The sequence below is a fragment of the Coregonus clupeaformis genome, chromosome 20 (assembly GCF_020615455.1).
Source record: "Coregonus clupeaformis isolate EN_2021a chromosome 20, ASM2061545v1, whole genome shotgun sequence".
NCBI lineage: Eukaryota > Metazoa > Chordata > Actinopteri > Salmoniformes > Salmonidae > Coregonus > Coregonus clupeaformis.
This window is the reverse complement of record NC_059211.1, coordinates 20805434-20829129: the sequence shown is the minus strand read 5'-3', so window position 1 is coordinate 20829129 and position 23696 is coordinate 20805434. Positions and strand designations below refer to the sequence as shown.

General features: G+C 46.5%; 1 protein-coding gene across 2 annotated transcripts in view; it reads right to left on the bottom strand.

The window, feature by feature from the left end:
* Positions 1 to 23696, bottom strand: part of LOC121534086 (DENN domain-containing protein 1B) — a 191824-nt gene that overhangs the window by 76070 nt on the left and 92058 nt on the right. For both annotated transcript variants that reach the window (XM_041840540.2, XM_041840541.2), the window contains 3 exons: positions 22783 to 22836; positions 17507 to 17617; positions 3505 to 3605 (listed from right to left, as the gene is read on the bottom strand). In XM_041840540.2, coding sequence (XP_041696474.2) covers positions 3505 to 3605; positions 17507 to 17617; positions 22783 to 22836 — 266 coding nt within the window. The remainder of the gene's footprint in view (positions 1 to 3504; positions 3606 to 17506; positions 17618 to 22782; positions 22837 to 23696) is intronic.

Sequence of the window (23696 nt, the reverse complement as noted above, 5' to 3'; positions counted from 1 at the left end):
TGGATGACTTCGTCAACCACTTTGAAAAGAAGGTTGATGACATCCGATCCTCGTTTGTTAAGTCTAATGACACTGCTGGTCCTGCTCACACTGCCCTACCCTATGCTTTGACTTCTTTCTCCCTCTCTCTCCAGATAAAATCTTGCGACTAGTGACTGCAGGCCGCCCAACAACCTGCCCGCTTGACCCCATCCCCTCCTCTCTTCTCCAGACCATCTCCGGTGACCTTCTCCCCTACCTCACCTCGCTGATCAACTCATCCTTGACCGCTGGCTATGTCCCTTCCGTCTTCAAGAGAGCGAGAGTTGCACCCCTTCTCAAAAAAACCAACACTCGATCCCACTGATGTCAACAACTACAGACCAGTATCCCTTCTTTCTTTTCTTTCCAAAACTATTGAGCGTGCCGTCTTTAGCCAACTCTCTTGCTATCTCTCTCAGAATGACCTTCTTGATCCAAACCAGTCAGGTTTCAGGACTGGTCATTCAACTGAGACTGCTCTTCTCTGTGTCACGGAGGCTCTCCGCACTGCTAAAGCTAACTCTCTCTCCTCTGCTCTTGTCCTTCTAGACCTGTCTGCTGCCTTTGATACTGTGAACCATCAGATCCTCCCTCTCCACCCTCTCCGAGCTGGGCATCTCCGGCGCGGCTCACTCCTGGATTGCGTCCTACCTGACCGGTCGCTCCCACCAAGTGGCGTGGCGAGAAGCTGTCTCCGCACCACGTGCTCTCACCACTGGTGTCCCCCAGGGCTCAGTTCTAGGCCCTCTCCTTTTCTCCCTATACACCAAGTCACTTGGCTCTGTCATATCCTCACATGGCCTCTCCTATCATTGCTACGCTGACGATACACAACTAATCTTCTCCTTTCCCCCTTCTGATAACCAGGTGGCGAATCGCATCTCTGCATGTCTGGCAGACATATCAGTATGGATGACGGATCACCACCTCAAGCTGAACCCTGGCAAGACGGAGCTGCTCTTCCTCCCCGGGGAAGGACTGCCCGTTCCATGATCTCGCCATCACGGTTGACAACTCCGTTGTGTCCTCCTCCCAGAGTGCGAAGAGCCTTGGCGTGACCCTGGACAACACCCTGTCGTTCTCCGCTAACATCAAGGCGGTGACCCGATCCTGCAGGTTCATGCTCTACAACATTCGGAGAGTACGACCCTGCCTTACACAGGAAGCGGCACAGGTCCTAATCCAGGCACTTGTCATCTCCCGTCTGGATTACTGCAACTCGCTGTTGGCTGGGCTCCCTGCCTGTGCCATTAAACCCCTACAACTCATCCAGAATGCCGCAGCCTGTCTGGTGTTCAACCTTCCCAAGTTCTCTCACGTCACCCCCCTCCTCCGCACACTCCACTGGCTTCCAGTTGAAGCTCGCATCCGTTACAAGACCATGGTGTTGCCTATGGAGCAGTGAGGGGAACGGCACCTCCGTACATTCAGGCTCTGATCAGTCCCTACACCCAAACGAGGGCATTGCGTTCATCCACCTCTGGCCTGCTGGCTCCCCTTCCTCTGCGGAAGCATAGTTCCCGCTCAGCCCAGTCAAAACTGTTCGCTGCTCTGGCACCCCAATGGTGGAACAAGCTCCCTCACGACGCCAGGACAGCGGAGTCACTCACCACCTTCCGGAGACATTTGAAACCCCACCTCTTTAAGGAATACCTGGGATAGGATAAAGTAATCCTTCTACCCCCCCCCCCCCAAAAAAAATATATAAAAATAAAAATTGGAAAGTGGTTATCCCACTGGCTATAGGGTGAATGCACCAATTTGTAAGTCGCTCTGGATAAGAGCGTCTGCTAAATGACGTAAATGTGCCCTTGAGCAAGGCACTTAACCCTAATTGCTCCTGTAAGTCGCTCTGGATAAGAGCGTCTGCTAAATGACTAAAATGTAAATGTAAATGTTTTCCCTTGGTTCATTTTCATGCCAGCCAGGTAGGCTAAACTCCTCTTGTAAAAATAAGCAATGTGCTTAATATTAGGAAAGTTGAGAAATAAATATAATAATAATAATAATATGCCATTTAGCAGACGCTTTTATCCAAAGCGATTTACGTGCATATATTTTTGTGTATGGGTGGTCCCGGGGATCGAACCCACTACCCTGGCGTTACAAGCGCCGTGCTCTACCAGCTGAGCTACAGAGGACCAATATAGATAGTAGGCCTAGCCTATAGAAAGCTGATGGGATCCTCCTCTTTTTAATAGAGGCCATCACTCTGTTTTTTCCCGCAATTGCATAGCCTATAGAAATGTTGCACAACATGAGCTCATGGGCTCTCATGCAGAGTTTGATTAGATTTTCGAATACATTTGCATTGATGTCAGAGTGATTAGAGGGACAATAGAGTGCTGAGTACCAGGCAGTTAGCAAGTTTGGTAGGCTACTAATGACCATCAGCAGCATCAGAGCTTGGAGAAGCCTAATTACCGTGACTAAACGGTCATGTGGAATTTGACTGCCTTCATGACCGCCGGTGTGGCGGTAATACGGTCACCACAACAGCCCTAAACATATCCCTTTAAATATTTGGCTTCAGTCAACGTCCAGTCAGACTAGTTAGATTAGTGTTGGATTCAGTCAACGTCCAGTCAGACTAGTTAGATTAGTGTTGGATTCAGTCAGACTAGTTAGCTTAGTGTTGCGTGGGCGGCGCACAATTGGTCCAGCGTCATCCAAGGTAGGGGAGGGTTTGGCCGGCAGGGATGTGGATTCGTTTCCCGCAGGGGGCCCAGTATAAAAAAAAAAATTATAACAAAAAATTATAACAAAAAAACATGTATGCATTCACTAACTGTAAGTCGCTCTGGATAAGAGCGTCTGCTAAATGACTAAAATGTAAATGTAAATGTTGGATTCAGTCAACGTCCAGTCAGACTAGTTAGCTTAGTGTTGGATTCAGTCAACATCCAGTCAGACTAGTTAGCTTAGTGTTGGATTCAGTCAACGTCCAGTCAGACTAGTTAGCTTAGTGTTGGATTCAGTCAACGTCCAGTCAGACTAGTTAGAGTAGTGTTGGATTCAGTCAACGTCCAGTCAGACTAGTTAGCGTAGTGTTGGATTCAGTCAACGTCCAGTCAGACTAGTTAGAGTAGTGTTGGATTCAGTCAACGTCCAGTCAGACTAGTTAGATTAGTGTTGGATTCAGTCAACGTCCAGTCAGACTAGTTAGAGTAGTGTTGGATGAGTTGTAATGAAATCCACTGATGTTGAAGACATGGACAGATTGCTGCCAACAGAATCAAATAGAAAGACCGTTCACACTGTTCATTATGGAGCAAAACCTCACTGGAAAATAGTGTGAGAGGAATTAGAAGAGGGAGAGGTGTGTGTGTGTGTGTGTGTGTGTGTGTGTGTGTGTGTGTGTGTGTGTGTGTGTGTGTGTGTGTGTATGTGTGTATGTGTGTGTGTGTGTGTGTGTGTGTGCCTGCGTGCGTGCGTGCGTGCGTGTGTGTGTGCGTGCGTGCGTGTCCAGTAGCAGAGTCTTACCAGCAGTAGTCCAGAAGATGTGGAGGCAGTACAGGGATGTAAATGTGTTGCCAGTACATGGGGAACAACATGGCAGCTGAGCCGTGGACACACGCAGTTAGCTACAAAGAGATGAGAGGGACAAACACAACAATATATTATAATAGAGCCCCTTGAGGCCAGAACTACCGCTGGTTTTCATTTAAAAGGTAGATTCAGCAAGGGAGCAAATGGCTCTGTTGTGTATAATGTCATCTTGCTGAATGTACCTTTAAGGAGCTTCAAATTTTAGGGAAACATCAAAATGTTTAAAACCAAAGCACAGAGTATTGTATTGTAAATGCTGTTTGGGGAAGAGACTGTTGGGGAAGAGACTGTGTTGGGGAAGAGACTGTATGATCCGTTGTGTTACTGCTGCCAACGTTTACTTCACAATGTTTACCTCACAACGTTTACCTCACAACGTTTACCTCACAACGTTTACCTCACAACGTTTACCTCACCTTTCATCCCAACAACACAAGACTCAGACTTGTCACTGATAGCCTTGATAGTGCTGTCATATAGCTGTGATGCACGCACACACACACCTGCACGCGCACACACACACACACACACACACACACGCACACACACACCTACACACACACACCTGCACGCACAAACACACACACACACACACACCTGCACGCACGCACACACACCTGCACAAACACACACACACACACCTGCACACACACACACCTGCACGCACACAAAAACACACAGTAGGATGAATAGATATTTGACTGATTGATATCAATCAGGTGACAGTAGTGTTGTATGCGTGCTTGTGTGTATGTGTGTGTGTAAACCTTGTGATGGAAACACAACAACAAATAAAGGAAGAAAAGAAAGTCAGGCAGGAAATAAAGAAACTCTAAACATGAACCCAGTTAGTTCAACATGAACCCAGTTAGTTCAACATGAACCCAGTTAGACAACATGAACCCAGTTAGACAACATGAACCCAGTTAGTTCAACATGAACCCAGTTAGACAACATGAACCCTGTTAGTTCAACATGAACCCTGTTAGTTCAACATGAACCCTGTTAGTTCAACATGAACCCTGTTAGTTCAACATGAACCCTGTTAGTTCAACATGAACCCAGTTAGTTCAACATGAACCCAGTTAGGTCAACAGGAACCCTGTTAGGTCAACAGGAACCCTGTTAGGTCAACAGGAACCCTGTTAGGTCAACAGGAACCCTGTTAGGTCAACAGGAACCCTGTTAGGTCAACAGGAACCCTGTTAGGTCAACAGGAACCCTGTTAGTCAACATGAACCCTGTTGGTTACCCTGTTAGTCAACATGAACCCTGTTAGACAACATGAACCCTGTTAGGTCAACATGAACCCTGTTAGGTCAACATGAACCCTGTTAGTTCAACATGAACCCTGTTAGGTCAACATGAACCCTGTTAGGTCAACCGGAACCCTGTTAGGTCAACAGGAACCCTGTTAGTCAACATGAACCCTGTTGGTTACCCTGTTAGTCAACATGAACCATGTTAGACAACATGAACCCTGTTAGACAACATGAACCCTGTTGGTTACCCTGTTAGTTCAATATGAACCCTGTTAGTCAACATGAACCCTGTTAGTCAACATGAACCCTGTTAGTCAACATGAACCCTGTTAGTCAACAAGAACCCTGTTAGACAACTTGAACCCTGTTGGTTACCCTGTTAGTTCAACATGAACCCTGTTAGTCAACATGAACCCTGTTAGTCAACATGAACCCTGTTAGTCAACATGAACCCTGTTAGTTCAACATGAACACTGTTAGTTCAACATGAACCCTGTTGGTTACCCTGTTAGTTCAACATGAACCCTGTTAGTTCAACATGAACCCTGTTAGGTCAACATGAACCCTGTTAGGTCAACATGAACCCTGTTAGGTCAACATGAACCCTGTCGGTTACCCTGTTAGTCAACATGAACCCTGTTAGACAACATGAACCCTGTTTGTTAACATGAACCCTGTTAGGTCAACATGAACCCTGTTAGTTCAACATTAACCCTGTTAGTTCAACAGGAACCCTGTTAGTCAACATGAACCCTGTTAGACAACATGAACCCTGTTAGACAACATGAACCCAGTTAGTCAACATGAACCCAGTTAGTCAAAATGAACCCAGTTAGTCAACATGAACCCAGTTAGTCAACATAAACCCAGTTAGTTCAACATGAACTCTGTTGGTTACCCTGTTAGTCAGCATGAACCCAGTTAGTTCAACATTAACCCTGTTAGACAACATGAACCCTGTTAGTCAACATGAACCCTGTTAGTCAACATGAACCTTGTTGGTTACCCTGTTAGTTCAACATGAACCCTGTTAGTCAACATGAACCCTGTTAGTTCAACATGAACCCTGTTAGACAACATGAACCCTGTTGGTTACCCTGTTAGTTCAACATGAACCCTGTTAGTCAACATGAACCCTGTTAGTCAACATGAACCCTGTTAGTCAACATGAACCCTGTTAGTTCAACATGAACCCTGTTGGTTACCCTGTTAGTTCAACATGAACCCTGTTAGTCAACATGAACCCTGTTAGTCAACATGAACCCTGTTAGTCAACATGAACCCTGTTAGTTCAACATGAACCCTGTTAGTTCAACATGAACCCTGTTAGTTCAACATTAACCCAGTTAGTCAACATGAACCCTGCTAGACAACATGAATCCTGCTAGTCCACATGAACCCTGTTAGTCCAACATCAACCCAGTTAGTCCAACATGAACCCAGTTAGTCCAACATAAACCCAGTTAGACCAACATAAACCCAGTTAGACCAACATGAACCCTGTTAGTTCAACAAGAACCCTGTTAGTTCAACATGAACCCTGTTAGGTCAACATGAACCCTGTTAGTTCAACATGAACCCTGTTAGTTCAACATGAACCCTGTTAGTTCAACATGAACCCAGTTAGTTCAACATGAACCCAGTTAGTTCAACATTAACCCAGTTAGACAACATTAACCCAGTTAGTTCAACATTAACCCTGTTAGGTCAACATGAACCCTGTTAGGTCAACAGGAACCCTGTTAGGTCAACAGGAACCCTGTTAGGTCAACAGGAACCCTGTTAGGTCAACAGGAACCCTGTTAGTCAACATGAACCCTGTTGGTTACCCTGTTAGTCAACATGAACCCAGTTAGTCAACATGAACACAGTTAGTTCAACATGAACCCTGTTAGTTCAACATGAACCTAGTTAGTTCAACATGAACCCAGTTAGACAACAGGAACATTTTTACATTTTACATTTTACATTGGGTTCATGTTGATTAACTGTTAGTCAACAGGAACCCTGTTAGTCAACATGAACCCTGTTAGTTAACATGAACCCTGTTAGTCAACATGAACCCAGTTAGTCAACATGAACCCAGTTAGTCAACATGAACCCAGTTTGTTGGTTGTTAGTCAACATGAACCCAGTTAGTTCAATATGAACCCTGTTAGTCAACATGAACCCAGTTAGTCAACATGAACCCAGTTAGTTCAACAAGAACCCTGTTAATCAACATGAACCCAGTTAGTTCAACATGAACCCAGTTAGTCAACAGGAATCCTGTTAGTCAACAGGAACCCTGTTAGTCAACATGAACCCTGTTAGTCAACATGAACCCAGTTAATCAACATGAACCCAGTTAGTTCAACATGAACCCTGTTGGTTACCCTGTTAGTCAACATGAACCCAGTTAGTTCAACATGAACCCTGTTAGTCAACATGAACCCTGTTAGTCAACATGAACCATGTTAGTCAACATGAACCCAGTTAGTCAACATGAACCCAGTTAGTCAACATGAACCCAGTTAGTTCAACATGAACCCTGTTGGTTACCCTGTTAGTCAACATGAACCCAGTTAGTTCAATATGAACCCTGTTAGTCAACATGAACCCAGTTAGTCAACATGAACCCAGTTAGTTCAACAAGAACCCTGTTAATCAACATGAACCCAGTTAGAATAAACATGAACCCAGTTAGTCAACAGGAATCCTGTTAGTCAACAGGAACCCTGTTAGTCAACATGAACCCTGTTAGTCAACATGAACCCAGTTAATCAACATGAACCCAGTTAGTTCAACATGAACCCTGTTGGTTACCCTGTTAGTCAACATGAACCCAGTTAGTTCAACATGAACCCTGTTAGTCAACATGAACCCTGTTAGTCAACATGAACCCTGTTAGTCAACATGAACCCTGTTAGACAACATGAACCCTGTTAGACAACATGAACCCTGTTGGTTACCCTGTTAGTTCAACATGAACCCTGTTAGTCAACATGAACCCTGTTAGTCAACATTAACCCTGTTAGTCAACATGAACCCTGTTACACATGAACCCTGTTAGTTCAACATGAACCCTGTTAGTTCAACATTAACCCTGTTAGTCAACATTAACCCTGTTAGTCAACATGAACCCTGTTAGTCAACATGAACCCTGTTACACAACATGAACCCAGTTAGACAACATGAACCCTGTTAGTTCAACATGAACCCTGTTAGTTCAACATGAACCCTGTTAGTTCAACATGAACCCTGTTAGACAACATGAACCCAGTTAGACAACATGAACCCAGTTAGACAACATGAACCCAGTTAGTCAGCATGAACCCAGTTAGTACAACATGAACCCTGTTAGTTCAACATGAACCCTGTTAGTCAACATTAACCCAGTTAGACAACATGAACCCTGTTAGTCAACATGAACCCTGCTAGACAACATGAACCCTGTTAGTCCACATGAACCCTGTTAGTTCACATGAACCCTGTTAGTCCACATGAACCCTGTTAGTCCACATGAACCCAGTTAGTCAACATGAACCCAGTTAGACCAACATGAACCCTCTTAGTCAACATGAACCCTGTTAGTTCAACATGAACCCTGTTAGTCAACATGAACCCTGTTAGTCAACATGAACCCTGTTAGTTAACAATGAAGAGAACTAGACAGAAGACAAGTTGATTTATCTTTTAGGATATAATGTCAAATGACAAACAGAGGTAGAGAGCTACCCCCTTTTCCATCGCTTGACCACTTAGCAATTGTAATGACCTACACACACACACGCACACACACACGCGCACGCACACACGCACGCACGCACACACGCACGCACACACGCAGGCTCGCTAGCTCATCCTGCAGATTAAAATAACATGATTAAATATGGAAAGACAACAGTGGTCTGAGGGCTCCAAGGGGACTTCATTAGGGCAAATTGCCAAAGAATGAAACACGAGTTAGCAAAGAGAGACCACTAACGCTACAGGCTGGGCCAATACCGCTGGGACCTGGGAGAAGGCGCTCCGCTTGGAGCTTCACAGCAACGTGTGAACCGCAGACACACACACACACTACCAGGAGACCTCTTGCTCACTGACACACACTATGTCACAACTGGCCGGCGAGCGAACGCGGCCAAGCTTGGCTACTTAACTGAACTGACTCAAAGAGCACCCCCACCCCCCTCCTCCCTTAAAGAAAGAGCCTGAACGTCTGTGTAGCCCTTAACAGATGAGCGGTGTGTGTGTGTGTGTGTGTTTGGGGGCAGGGAGGTTCAACCTTTTCATTTGTCATTAAGAGAGAGAGGCGCAATCATTTATTAGTCCCAACATCGTTAAGGCTTAATCAACTTTTAATTGGTGTCTTGCTCCACATATCTGCATATGCATATTCGCTCGCTGCCTCCTTCAAATAAAATACAGCAATGCTACAGTCTTGTCAGATGTAATTCACCCAGCAAACATTTTTCTTTCTTTCTAAGGAGGAAATAAATCAATTGTATGAATATTAATGACAGAGTGTAACAGTTGGAGAAAGGAGAGTATATCAAAGCTGTGTTGCCCTTCTCTCCCCTTCTAGTAAACGGTGACAATATAAACCTATTAAATAATGATGAAGAGAGGTCAGTGGATCAGCGGTGGAGGGCCTCTCGTCAAGCACACACAGGCCCTCCTCAGGGAGACAGAGAGAGAGGAGGCTCAGCCGTTGGTACCAGGAGGTAATGGGACAGAAGAACTAGCTAACCAACTCCAATTATTTCAGCCACACTGAGGCCTCAAGGTAAGCTTCACTTAGCTCCCAATTGGCCTGCTTCACTCCCAGGTTAAAAGACAAGAGGCACCATATCTCACTTCTAAGGATGGGGGGATGGGGGAGGGTTCTACTGAAACCAAGAAAAACACTTAAAAAACTAGAATTAGATGTGATTTGCTCCTCCTCCCTACAGACCTACCGGGCAGGAAGAAGAGAATGTTGTAGAAAAGGAGCCACTCCAAAGACATAGCACACATACTTCCTCTCACATCTAACCCTGAACAACCCGTATCCATCTACAGCCGTATCTACAGCCGTATCCATCTACAGCCGTATCCATCTACAGCCGTATCCATCTACAGCCGTATCCATCTACAGCCGTATCCATCTACAGCCGTATCCATCTACAGCCAGCTACAGGTTTGAGAAACCATTAAATAAAAGATAGAAGAAAAAAAACTAAGAGTGAGAGGAGAAATGTATTTCTTTCTCAGGGGCTCCACCAGAGAGAGAAGATCTAATAAATAATAGATGTGTGGAGCTAAATGGCTTACACGCTCCACAAAAGACCTGGTGCTTAATATTCCTGGTGCTTAATATTCCTGGTGCTTAATATTCCATTCAATGGAGAATCACAGATACGGTCCCCAAGAACAAATAGTGGATTAGGTCTGCTTTAGGTGCTGGCTCCGGCCCTCTGGGACCTGGGGTCCTTCCAGTAATGAGGTACCTCAGCCGCTTCTCTGGGTGGGTGTGTGTGTTTCAGATGGGTCAGAGATTATACAGCCTGCTTCTGAAGGCACCAGACAGCTCTCCTAAGCCCTGGCAGCACTCACATAAACTGACCACATTAAAGATAGAACACTAGAAACTGAGAGAGAAATTGACCACAGTAAAGAAAACACTAGAAACTGGACACATTAACACTGCCTTTCTCCTTAACAGGAAACAGCAAGCGGTGGACCCTGTGTACCAACTATCATTCTAATCCTAAATAACTGTTAGTAATTCAACAATACATTTGGCCCAAAAAATACCCACTGTTAATTCAATTTATTAAAAATATATATTTGTTCCTTGCCAGACCTGCCCCAAGACAGTTATGATTGTATAGGGAACTAAAAACGTACACAACTGATGTGTGAGAACAAGCAGCTCAGATGAATGCAGTGATATCAGTGATATTCGGGAATGTGGGTGGCAGCGGAAAGCTAATTATCAAACACACTGTTGTTAACCATCAAAGAGCATGTCACATCACTTTCTGTTGTCTTATTCAGATGAGCTTTGTTACTCTGCCTTCAGAACATCTGCTTGAACAAGGAGGAGATCTGCAACATACAATATATTATAGATTAGCAGACACTTTTATCAAAGACATGCGTGCATATTTTTTTAAATGTATGGGTGGTCCCGGGAATCGAACCCACTATCCTGGCATTGCAAGCACCGTGCTCTACCAACTGAGATACAGAGTACCTCTACAAACCTCTCCAAACTAAACACTGTATTGGTCCTGTCCTGTTCTGACACAGAGTACCCTTCTACTATATCCACACCATTCTTTAACTGGTTTGAACTGGTCTGGGGGAGGAATAGGCAACATCAACAACACCTGCTAACCACAATTCTCAACAATTCTGCTCTGCCTGTTCTCCACTCCTCTTCTCCCTTCCCCTCCACTCCCACTCCCTCTCCCTCTCCCTCTCTCCAACCCCATACATCTCCCCTCCTCCTATCCCTTCCTCTCCCCATACATCTCTCTCCTCCTTCTGCACCCTCCCTCCCCTCCTCCTCTCCCTTCTGCTCTCTCCTATCCCTTCCTCTCTCCTATCCATCCCTCTCTCCAACCCCATTCATCTCCCCACCTCCTCTCCCTTCTGCTCTCTCCTATCCCTTCCTCTCTCCTATCCATCCCTCTCTCCAACCCCATTCATCTCCCCACCTCCTCTCCCTTCTGCTCTCTCCTATCCCTCCCTCTCTCCTATCCATCCCTCTCTCCAACCCCATACAGCTCCCCACCTCCCCTACCTTCTGCTCCTTCCTTCCCTCCCTCCCCTCCTTTCTCTCCTCCCCCCATCCAGAGCTAGACACCCAATTACCTCTGCTCTGCTCTCTCTGTGTCTGTGCCGACAAATGCCTTGTGTCAGAGCGGAGCCACACAGGTGTGCCACTAACAAGTAGGTGGCACTGAGGCACAGAGGAAGAGGACACATGGCAGTAATACCAGGACTCCCACACACAGAGTGACTTCCACACCTGCACATACACACACAATCTGGGGAAAAAAAACCCAGACTACATGACGCTCTAACAATCAGCCACCAGAAAACAAGCTATAAGGATGAGAAAGGACAGACAGAGCAACGAGAGACAGAAAGAGAGCAGCGAGAGACAGAAAGAGAGCAGCGAGAGACAGAAAGAGAGAGAGCAACGAGAGACAGAAAGAGAGAGAGGAGCGAGAGACAGAGAGAGAGAGAGCAGCGAGAGACAAAAAGAGAGAGCAGCGAGAGACAGAAAGAGACAGAGCAACGAGACAGAAAGAGACAGAGCAACGAGAGACAGAAAGAGAGAGAGGAGCGAGAGACAGAAAGAGAGAGAGGAGCGAGAGACAGAAAGAGAGAGAGCAGCGAGAGACAGAAAGAGAGAGCAACGAGAGACAGAAAGAGAGAGCAGTGAGAGACAGAGAGAGAGAGGAGCGAGAGACAAAGAGAGAGCAACGAGACAGAAAGAGACAGAGCAACGAGAGACAGAAAGAGACAGAGCAACAGAGACAGAAAGAGAGAAGCGAGACAGAAAGAGAGAGCAGCGAGAGACAGAGAGAGAGAGAGCAGCGAGAGACAAAGAGAGAGCAACAAGAGACAGAAAGAGACAGAGCAACGAGAGACAGAAAGAGAGAGCAGCGAGAGACACAAAGAGAGAGAGCAGTGAGAGACACAAAGAGAGAGAGCAGTGAGAGACAGAAAGAGCGAGTGCAGCGAGAGACAGAAAGAGAGAGAGCAGCGAGAGACAGAAATAGACAGAGCAACGAGAGACAGAAAGAGACAGAGCAACGAGACAGAAAGAGAGAGAGCAGCGAGAGACAAAGAGAGAGCAGCGAGAGACAGAAAGAGAGAGAGCAGCGAGAGACAGAGAGAGAGCAGCGAGAGACAGAAAGAGAGAGAGCCCCTCATCTATCCTCAGAGTTCGTACTGCTTGGTGACCTAAACTGGGATATGCTTAACACCCCGGCCAACCTACAATCTAAACTAGATGCCCTCAATCTCACACAAATTATCAACAAACCTACCAGGTACAACCCAAAATCTGGGGGCACCCTCATAGATATCATCCTGACAAATTTACCCTCTAAATACACCTCCGCTGTCTTCAACCAGGATCTCAGCGATCACTGCCTTATTGCCTGTGTCCGTAATGGGTCCGCGGTCAAACGACCACCCCTCATCACTGTCAAACGCTCCCTAAAACACTTTAGCGAACAGGCCTTTCTAATTGACCTGGCCCGGGTATCCTGGATGGATATTGACCTCATTCCGTCAGTAGAGGATGCCTGGTTGTTCTTTAAAAGTGCTTTCCTCTCAATCTTAAATAAGCATGCCCCATTCAAAAAATTCAGAACTAAGAACAGATATAGCCCCTGGTTCTCCTCAGACTTGACTGCCCTTGACCAGCACAAAAACATCCTTTGGCGAACTGCATTAGCATCGAACAGCCCCAGCGATATGCAACTTTTCAGGGAAGTCAGGAACCAATATACACAATCAGTTAGGAAAGCAAAGGCTAGCTTTTTCAAACAGAAATTTGCATCCTGTAGCACTAACTCCAAAAAGATTTGGGACACTGTAAAGTCCATGGAGAATAAGAGCACCTCCTCCCAACTGCCCACTGCACTGAGGCTAGGAAACACTGTCACCACCGATAAATCGATTGGAAAGCTGCCGCGGTCATCCCCCTCTTCAAAGGGGGTGACACTCTAGATCCAGAGACAGAAAGAGAGAGAGCAGTGAGAGACAGAAAGACAGAGAGCAGTGAGAGACAGAAAGAGAGAGAGCAGTGAGAGACAGAAGAGAGAGCAGCGGGAGACAGAAGAGAGAGCAGCGGGAGACAGAAAGAGAAGCGAGAGAGAGAGAGAGCAACGAGAGACAGAAAGAGAGAGAGCAGCGAGAGACAGAAATTGAGAGAGAAGCGAGAGACAGAAAGAGAGAGAGCAGCGAGAGACAGAAAGAGAGAGAGCAGCGAGAGACAGAAAGAGAGAGAGCAGCGAGAGACAGAAAGAGAGAGAGCAGCGAGAGACAGAGAGAGCAGCGAGAGACAGAAAGAGAGAGAGCAGCGAGAGACAGAAAGAGAGAGAGCAGCGAGAGACAGAAAGAGAGAGAGCAGCGAGAGACAGAGAGAGAGAGAGCAGTGAGAAGTCAGTCAGTCTGGAGGGCGAAGGTGCAGTGAGGTGGTGAGAAGTCAGTCAACCTGGAGGCCCAAGGTGCAGTGAGGTGGTGAGAAGTCAGTCAACCTGGAGGCCCAAGGTGCAGTGAGGTGGTGAGAAGTCAGTCAACCTGGAGGCCCAAGGTGCAGTGAGGTGGTGAGGCAGGTAGTTAGTCAGTCAGCTAGCACTCAGGACCGTGGTACAGTCAGTCAGTCAGTCAGTCAGTCACTCAGGGCCACGGTGGATGGATAGTCCTAGTTATCATACTACTGAAAGCATTTTGAGAAGGCTGCTGTCAGGGCTGGGGCCTGCCGACTCAGGGGCCCAGGGAGGCCAGGGGAGATGAAAGACACAGGGCCTCCCTGCTGACTAGTTAGAGGGGGCCTGATGCAGCACAATTACTGTATACGGCGGCATGACAAGCCTGCACGCTTGATTGGCTGCCTCGGCCATCGCACCACACCTTTAAAACAGTGATACCACTCACCTCCGGTCACAAAACAGCAATAAGTCAACTGATACACTGTTGTACCATCATGATTTATTCCTTTGCTGTTGAGTGCTGGCAGGCGAGCCGCCATGTTCTGCTAGACTGGCACAGTGGAATCACTAAAGGCCCTGACACACAGGCAGGATCTCTGCTAGGCCTGGAGCCCACATCTTGTATGCTCTCTCTCTCTCTTCTCTCTCTCTCTCTCTTCTGTTTCCTTTTCTCTCTCTTTCTCCATCTCCATATTTCTTCATCTCTTCATCTCTCCATCTCTCAGAGGAGGGACAGTGGTAGTAGGGCCAGCTGGATGCCTCCTCTCTCTTCTTTCTGCCAGCTATTCTTTAAAAGTAATGCCAGGGATGGACTAAGAGACACACACACACACACCACTAATAACTGGACGGCTGGACGGAGGGAGGGATGGATGGATGGACGGAGGACTTTAAAGGATAAAAGGCTTATGGAGAGGTGGAGGTCTAACGATGGGCGTCTTACATATCAGTTAAATAAACCTCAGACGGTTTGTCTTGTCGCAAAACTGTAAATCACACAGAATATCACTTCCATCCGTCTGTTAAGAAAACAGCCGTCACCCGCGGCTCTGATAATTTACACCCTGTAACCCCTTGAGTCAGAGGGAGAGTGGCTGGGGCTCCGGGGCTGTGAGCGGCTGACATGCTGAGGGGGGAGAGGTAGAAAGGAGGAGAGAGGCGAAGAGAGGTGAAATTCTCCAAGGGTTGCGTAATTCTCTAAACTTCCCCCGGATCCCTCCACTCCATCCTCAGGGAGACCTTGGGTTCCGACGTTCCATCCACCCCCCCCCACCCCTCTCCCGGCGGTTCCGCGTTCCGGGCTGCAGTCAGATACTGGAGCAGAACGGTAGAGATAGGAGCGTGGATGACATCACTCCTGCTCTCCCTTCTCCCTGTCATAAACATTTGGTTCTGCTGTCAGCCACGGCGATAAGCAGCACAGAGACAGATCTCCTCCCTCGGACCCAGCAGCTCCACTCCAACTATGGCAGAGAGTTGAAAGGCCTAATAACTGATAATAAACTATGTGAGAGAGTTAGAGCGTCTAATAACTGATAATTTAGGGTTTGTCGGCCATTAAAACGTAGCAGCTTTAAGAGAAACAGTCAAATATAATCCTGGTTTAGTGCTGGCTTTACTGCTTGTCAAGGACTGGAGATAGAGCCGGTTGACTGGAGATGGACCACTGAACTCCGTCTGCGTGCGCACGTGTGTGTGTGTAAACCGTAAAATATATTTAGATATTAAGTTTGATGTAGTGCTGTAACATCGATGAGGAATGCCATGTTTAATCAGACACATAAACCTTACTTACTACTCCTATGATGTTGCTGTAGTTTAGAGGAAGGGGTCTGTACCATGCTGTAGTTTAGAGGAAGGGGTCTGTACCATGCTGTAGTTTAGAGGAAGGGGTCTGTACCATGCTGTAGTTTAGAGGAAGGGGTCTGTACCATGCTGTAGTTTAGAGCAGGGGTCTGTACCATGTTGTAGTTTAGAGCAGGGGTCTGTACCATGCTGTAGTTTAGAGGAAGGGGTCTGTACCATGCTGTAGTTTAGAGGAAGGGGTCTGTACCATGCTGTAGTTTAGAGGAAGGGGTCTGTACCATGTTGTAGTTTAGAGGAAGGGGTCTGTACCATGCTGTAGTTTAGAGCAGGGGTCTGTACCATGCTGTAGTTTAGAGGAAGGGGTCTGTACCATGCTGTAGTTTAGAGGAAGGGGTCTGTACCATGCTGTAGTTTAGAGGAAGGGGTCTGTACCATGCTGTAGTTTAGAGGAAGGGGTCTGTACCATGTTGTAGTTTAGAGGAAGGGGTCTGTACCATGCTGTAGTTTAGAGGAAGGGGTCTGTACCATGTTGTAGTTTAGAGGAAGGGGTCTGTACCATGCTGTAGTTTAGAGGAAGGGGTCTGTACCATGTTGTAGTTTAGAGGAAGGGGTCTGTACCATGCTGTAGTTTAGAGCAGGGGTCTGTACCATGCTGTAGTTTAGAGGAAGGGGTCTGTACCATGCTGTAGTTTAGAGGAAGGGGTCTGTACCATGCTGTAGTTTAGAGGAAGGGGTCTGTACCATGTTGTAGTTTAGAGGAAGGGGTCTGTACCATGCTGTAGTTTAGAGCAGGGGTCTGTACCATGCTGTAGTTTAGAGGAAGGGGTCTGTACCATGTTGTAGTTTAGAGGAAGGGGTCTGTACCATGCTGTAGTTTAGAGCAGGGGTCTGTACCATGCTGTAGTTTAGAGGAAGGGGTCTGTACCATGCTGTAGTTTAGAGGAAGGGGTCTGTACCATGCTGTAGTTTAGAGGAAGGGGTCTGTACCATGCTGTAGTTTAGAGGAAGGGGTCTGTACCATGCTGTAGTTTAGAGAAAGGGGTCTGTACCATGCTGTAGTTTAGAGCAGGGGTCTGTACCATGTTGTAGTTTAGAGGAAGGGGTCTGTACCATGTTGTAGTTTAGAGGAAGGGGTCTGTACCATGCTGTAATTTAGAGGAAGGGGTCTGTACCATGCTGTAGTTTAGAGCAGGGGTCTGTACCATGCTGTAATTTAGAGGAAGGGGTCTGTACCATGCTGTAGTTTAGAGGAAGGGGTCTGTACCATGTTGTAGTTTAGAGGAAGGGGTCTGTACCATGCTGTAGTTTAGAGCAGGGGTCTGTACCATGCTGTAGTTTAGAGGAAGGGGTCTGTACCATGCTGTAGTTTAGAGCAGGGGTCTGTACCATGTTGTAATTTAGAGGAAGGGGTCTGTACCATGCTGTAGTTTAGAGGAATGGGTCTGTACCATGCTGTAGTTTAGAGCAGGGGTCTGTACCATGCTGTAATTTAGAGGAAGGGGTCTGTACCATGCTGTAGTTTAGAGGAAGGGGTCTGTACCATGCTGTAGTTTAGAGCAGGGGTCTGTACCATGTTGTAGTTTAGAGCAGGGGTCTGTACCATGCTGTAGTTTAGAGGAAGGGGTCTGTACCATCCTGTAGAGTGAAAAATGAAGAGGTACTCACAGTGCTAAGCTTGCTTGAGGTAATGATGATGCGTCGTTCGTGCAGCATGCTGGCGTACAGCTGCAGCATGTTGTTGACGTCCACCGCCACAAAATACTCTGTCAGGTTCCTCTGGAGGGAGGGGGGGCAGGAGAGACAAAAAAGTCAGTGACTTCATAACTGCTCAGACTGCTCAACGGCTCAGACACGAGACTCGTGTGGCAGGGACTACAGACAATCACGGATTGTAAAGTGTAAGCCAGCCACGCCGCGGACACTGAAGCCTCTTTCTCGGACTAAAACACCTTCTTCACCCGCTTCGAGGAAAATAAACACAGAGCCTCCGACATGGGCCCCCGCCGCTCACGAGGACTGTGTGCTCCCGACATTCAAGCGTGTTAACACTCGCAAGGCTGCAGGCACAGACGGCATCCCAAGCTGTGTCCTCAGAGCATGTGCAGACCAGCTGGAGTGTTTTATGGACATATTGAATCTCTCCTTATCCCAGTCTGTTGTCCCCACTTGCTTCATGATGTCCACCATTGTTCCTGTACCCAAGAAAGCAAAGGTAACTGAACTAAATGACTATCGCCCCGTAGCACTCACTTCTGTCATCATGAAGTGCTTTGAGAGGCTAGTTAAGGATCATATCATCTCCACCTTACCCGACACCCTAGACCCACTACAATTTGCATACCGCCCCAATAGATCCACGGACGACACAATCGCCATTACACTGCCCTCTCTCACCGGGACAAGAAAATACCTATGTAAGAATGTGTTTCATCGACTACAGCTCAGCCTTCAACACCATAAGCTCAGGGCCCTGGGTGTGAACCGCTCCCTGTGCAACTGGGTCCTGGACTTCCTGACGGGCCACCCCCAGGCAGGGAGGGTAGGCAACAACACATCTGCCACGCTGACCCTCAACACAGGGGCCCCTCAGGGGTGCGTGCTCAGGCCCCTCCTGTTCATCCATTACTGAGTGGCCAACTCAATCATCAAGTTTGCTGACGAAAACAGTGTTAGGCCTGATTTTCCAACAATGACGAGACAGCCTACAGGGAAGAGGTGAGAGCCCTGGTGGAGTGGTGTCAGGACAATAACCTCTCCCTCAACGTCAACAAAACGAAGGAGCTGATTGTGGACTACAGGAGACAGCAGAGAGAGAGAACGCCCACAGCCACATCACAGGGCCACAGTGGAGAGGGTCAAAAGCTATATGTTCCTCGGTGTGCACATCATTGAGGACCTGAAATGGTCCTTCCAAACCGACACTATGAGGAAAAAGGTAATACAGCGCCTCTTCAACCTCAGTAGGCTGAAGAAATGTGGCTTGGCACCATCGAGAGCATTCTGTCCGGCTGTATCACCGCCCGCAACCGCAGGGCTCACCAGAGAGTGGTGCGGTCAGCCCAACGCATCACCGGGGGCACACTGCCTGCCTTCCAGGACATCTACAGCACCCGGTGTCACAGGAAGGCCAAGAAGATCATCAAGGCCACCTGAGCCACGGTCTGTTCACCCTGCTACCATCTAGCAGACGGAGACAGTACAGGTGCATCAAAGCTGGAACCGAGAGACAAAAAAACAGCTTGTATCTCCAGAAAATCAGACTGTTGAACAGTCATCACTAGCCGGCCTCCGCCTGGTACTCTGCCCTGCACCTTAGAGACTACTGCCCCATGTACAGTGCCTTGCAAAATTATTCATCCCCCTTGGCGTTCTTCCTATTTTGTTGCATTACAACATGTAATTTAAATTTATTTTTATTTGGATTTCATGTAATGGACATACACAAAATAGTCCAATTTGGTGAAGTGAAATGAAAAAAATTACTTGTTTCAAGAAATTCTACAAAATAAATAACGGAAAAGTGGTGTGTGCATATGTATTCACCCCCTTTGCTATGAAGCCCCTAAATAAGATCTGGCGCAACCAATTACCTTCAGAAGTCACATAATTAGTTAAATAATGTCCACCTGTGTGCAATCTAAGTGTCACATGGTCTCAGTATATATACACCTGTTCTGAAAGGCCCCAGAGTCTGAAACACCACTAAGCAAGGGGCACCAACAAGCAAGCGGCATCATGAAGACCAAGGAGCTCTCCATACAGGTCAGGGACAAAGTTGTGGAGAAGTAGAGATCAGGGTTGGGTTATAAAAAAATATCAGAAACTTTGAACATCCCACAGAGCACCATTAAATCCATTATTAAAAAATTGAAAGAATACGGCACCACAACAAACCTGCCAAGAGAGGGCCGCCCACCAAAACTCAAGGACCAGGCAAGGAGGGCTTCAATCAGAGAGGCAACAAAGAGACCAAAGATAACCCTGAAGGAGCTGCAAAGCTCCACAGCGGAGATTGGAGTATCTGTCCATAGGACCACTTTAAGCCGTACACTCCACAGAGCTGGGCTTTACGGAAGAGTGGCCAGAAAAAAGCCATTGCTTAAAGAAAAAAATAAGCAAACACGTTTGGTGTTCGCCAAAAGGCATGTGGGAGACTCCCCAAACATATGGTCAGATGAGACTAAAATTGAGCTTTTTGGCCATCAAGGAAAACGCTATGTCTGGCGCAAACCCAACACCTCTCATCACCCCGAGAACACCATCTCGGGATGTTTTTCATCAGCAGGGACTGGGAAACTGGTCAGAATTGAAGGAATGATGGATGGCGCTAAATAGAGGGAAATTCTTGAGGGAAACCTGTTTCAGTCTTCCAGAGATTTGAGACTGGGACGAAGGTTCACCTTCCAGCAGGACAATGACCCTAAGCATACTGCTAAAGCAACACTCGAGTGGTTTAAGGGGAAACATTTAAATGTCTTGGAATGGCCTAGTCAAAGCCCAGACCTCAATCCAATTGAGAATCTGTGGTATGACTTAAAGATTGCTGTACACCAGCGGAACCCATCCAACTTCAAGGAGTTGGAGCAGTTTTGCCTTGAAGAATGGGCAGAAATCCCAGTGGCTAGATGTGCTAAGCGGATAGAGACATACCCCAAGAGACTTGCAGCTGTAATTGCTGCAAAAGGTGGCTCTACAAAGTATTGACTTTGGGGGGGTGAATAGTTATGCACGCTCAAGTTCTGTTTTTTTGTCTTATTTCTTGTTTGTTTCACCCCAAAAAATATTTTGCATCTTCAAAGTTGTAGGCATGTTGTGTAAATCCATTTTAATTCCAGGTTGTAAGGCAACAAAATAGGAAAAATGCTGTACATACCTTTTCCTAATTATATACTGTCTATTCACATCACATACTTATATACAGGACTCTGACAGTTCGTTCTGATATTTCTTCTTCTTTTTGGGGAATTTTTTGTGTGTTAGTATTGTACTGTTAGACATTTACTGCACTGCTGGAATTAGACACATAAGCATTTCACTGCACCTGCTTTAACATCTGCCGATTTCTGTTAACGACAAATAAACTTTGATTTGATAACTACACACTTCTCAAAGCATTATGGATGTCTCTTTCCTTTGAGTCCAGGAAGTATCAATTTTCACAAATGTAGGTAATAGGTTTACAGTATTTCCCAGCATTCCCCAACTACACTGAACAAAAATATAAACACAACATGTAAAGTGTTGGTTCCATGTTTCATGAGCTGCAATAAAAGATCCCGAAATGTTCCATGCATACAAAAAGTTTACTTCTCTCAAATTTTGTGCACAAATTTGTTTACATCCCTGTTAGTAAACATTTCTCCTTTGCCAAGATAATCCATCCACCTGACAGGTCTGGCATATCAAGAAGCTGATTAAACAGCATGATCAGCCTCCCGAGTGGCGCATCGGTCTAAGGCACTGCATCGCAGTGCTTGAGGCATCACTACAGACCCGGGTTTGATCCCAGGCTGTGTCGCAGCCGGCCGTGACCGGGAGACCCATGAGGCGAGGAGGGTTTGGCCGGCCGGGATGTCCTTGTCCCATCGCTCTCTAGCGACTCCTTGTGGCGGGCCAGGCGCATGCACGCTGACTTCGGTGGCCAGTTGTTCAGTGTTTCCTCCGACACATTTGCGCGGCTGGCTTCCGGATTAAGTGAGCAGTGTGTCAAGAAGCAGTGCGGCTTGGCAGGGTCGTGTTTTAGAGGACGCATGGCTCTCGACCTTCGCCTCTCCCGAGTTCATACGGGAGTTGCAGCGATGGGACAAGACTAACTACCAATTGGGAAGAAAAAGGGCTAAAAAAAGTTTTAAATAATTCAGAAAAATAACAATACAAAAATTATAATAATAGTATAAAAACACCATGATCATTACACAGGTGCACCTTGTGCTGGGGACAATAAAAGGCCACTCTAAAATGTGCAGTTTTGTCACAACACAATGCCACATGCTGACTGCAGGAGTGTCCACCAAAACTGTTGCCAGATAAATGAATGTTAATTTCTCTACCATAAGCTGTCTCCAACGTCGTTTTAGAGAATTTGGCAGTACGTCCAACCGGCCTCACAACCGCAGACAATGTGTATGACGTCATGTGGGTGAGCGGTTTGCTGATGTCAACGTTGAGAACAGAGTGCCCCATGGGGGGCGGTGGGGTTATGGTATGGGCAGGCATTAGCTATGGACAACGAACACAATTGCATTTTATCGATGGAAATTGATCACTGGAATGCACAGAGATAGCGTGACGACCTCCTGAGGCCCACTGTCGTGCCATTCATCCGCCGCCATCACCTCATGTTTCAGCATGATAATGCATGGCCCCATGTCGCAAGGAACTGTACACAATTCCTGGAAGCTGAAAATGTCCCAGTTCTTCCATTGCCTGCTTACTCACCAGAAATGTCACCCAATGATAAAGTTTGGTATGCTCTGGATCGACATGTATGACAACGTGTTCCAGTTCCAGCCAATACCAAGCAACATCGCACAGCCATTGAAGAGGAGTGGGACAAAATTCCACATTCAACAGCCTGATCAACTCTATGCAAAGGAGATGTGTCATGCTGCATGAGGCAAATGGTGGTCACACAAGATAATGACTGGTTTTCTGATCCACGCCCCTATCTTCTTTTTTTAAGGTATCTGTGATCAACAGATGCATATCTGTATTCCCAGTCATGTAAAATCCATAGATTAAGGCCTAATTTATTTATTTCAGTTGACTGATTTCCATATATGAACTGCAACTTTGAATTTGGAAAATGTGGCCTTTATATTTTTGTTCAGTGTATAAAAACATTTAAATGATCCATTTAATCCACAGTATATTTGCCACTCTCTTTGAAAGGGTGATATCTAGATCTGGGGCAGGCTGTTAGACCAGACGGGTAGACTTACACTCTCTGGGATGGTGGGCAGGCCATTGATATCTGGGGTTATGAAGTAGGAGTGCTGAGGAAACAGAGAGAGAGATGACAAGGTCAGCAACGTAGAGTAGCACGTCACTCATAGAGAGAGAGAGAAAACCTCACTTTGGTTCCATGATTTATGAATCATCATCTCCTCTTCTGTGGGAATTATTGAGTTTCTGTCTGTACTGACAGCTAGAAGGGCAGCACTGATACACACACACACAAACAAACACACACACACACCTGATCCCGATAGTTTTAAGATGAGGTGAGCTCTCTGGTGGGAAACTAGGTCTTTATTTCAGCATTAAAGTGCACGGACAACACACACACAGGTTGCTGAGAGGATCAGAGAGCTGCCCGTCTCACTTTGGGAAAGCAGAGCAGGTTGACTGTTTGGATCAAAGAGGCCTGAGAGAGGGACCGAGCAGGTAGGCAGCATGCACTCACAGCACTTTCAAGCTCTCGTTTTGAGACTTCATTACACATCATACGACGACATACACACATTCATACAAGCGCATACACACACACACACTAAATCACACTCCAAATAACATAACCCCAGCATTTTGACTCCTTAGAAGAGAGACAGAGAAACCACCACCAAGCACAGGTCAAAACTACAACACCCATAAAACACCTCACCTGGGAAAAGGGACCAAAGCAAAGGCAGTACTCACAAACACCATCTGATGACAATTCACCTAAATTAATGATGTAACCTAATTTCTATAGTTGAGTCACTGTCACATTATTTTCTGCCTTGGTGTGTCAGTGTGTGTGTGTCCTCAGTTCAGTTCCATCAGTCCCAGGCCCTCACTGTGTGTGTGTTTGTTTGCTTATCTGTAATTTTTTTCCAAGCAATGTTTATATAAAAACATGAAATGTGTGTTAACG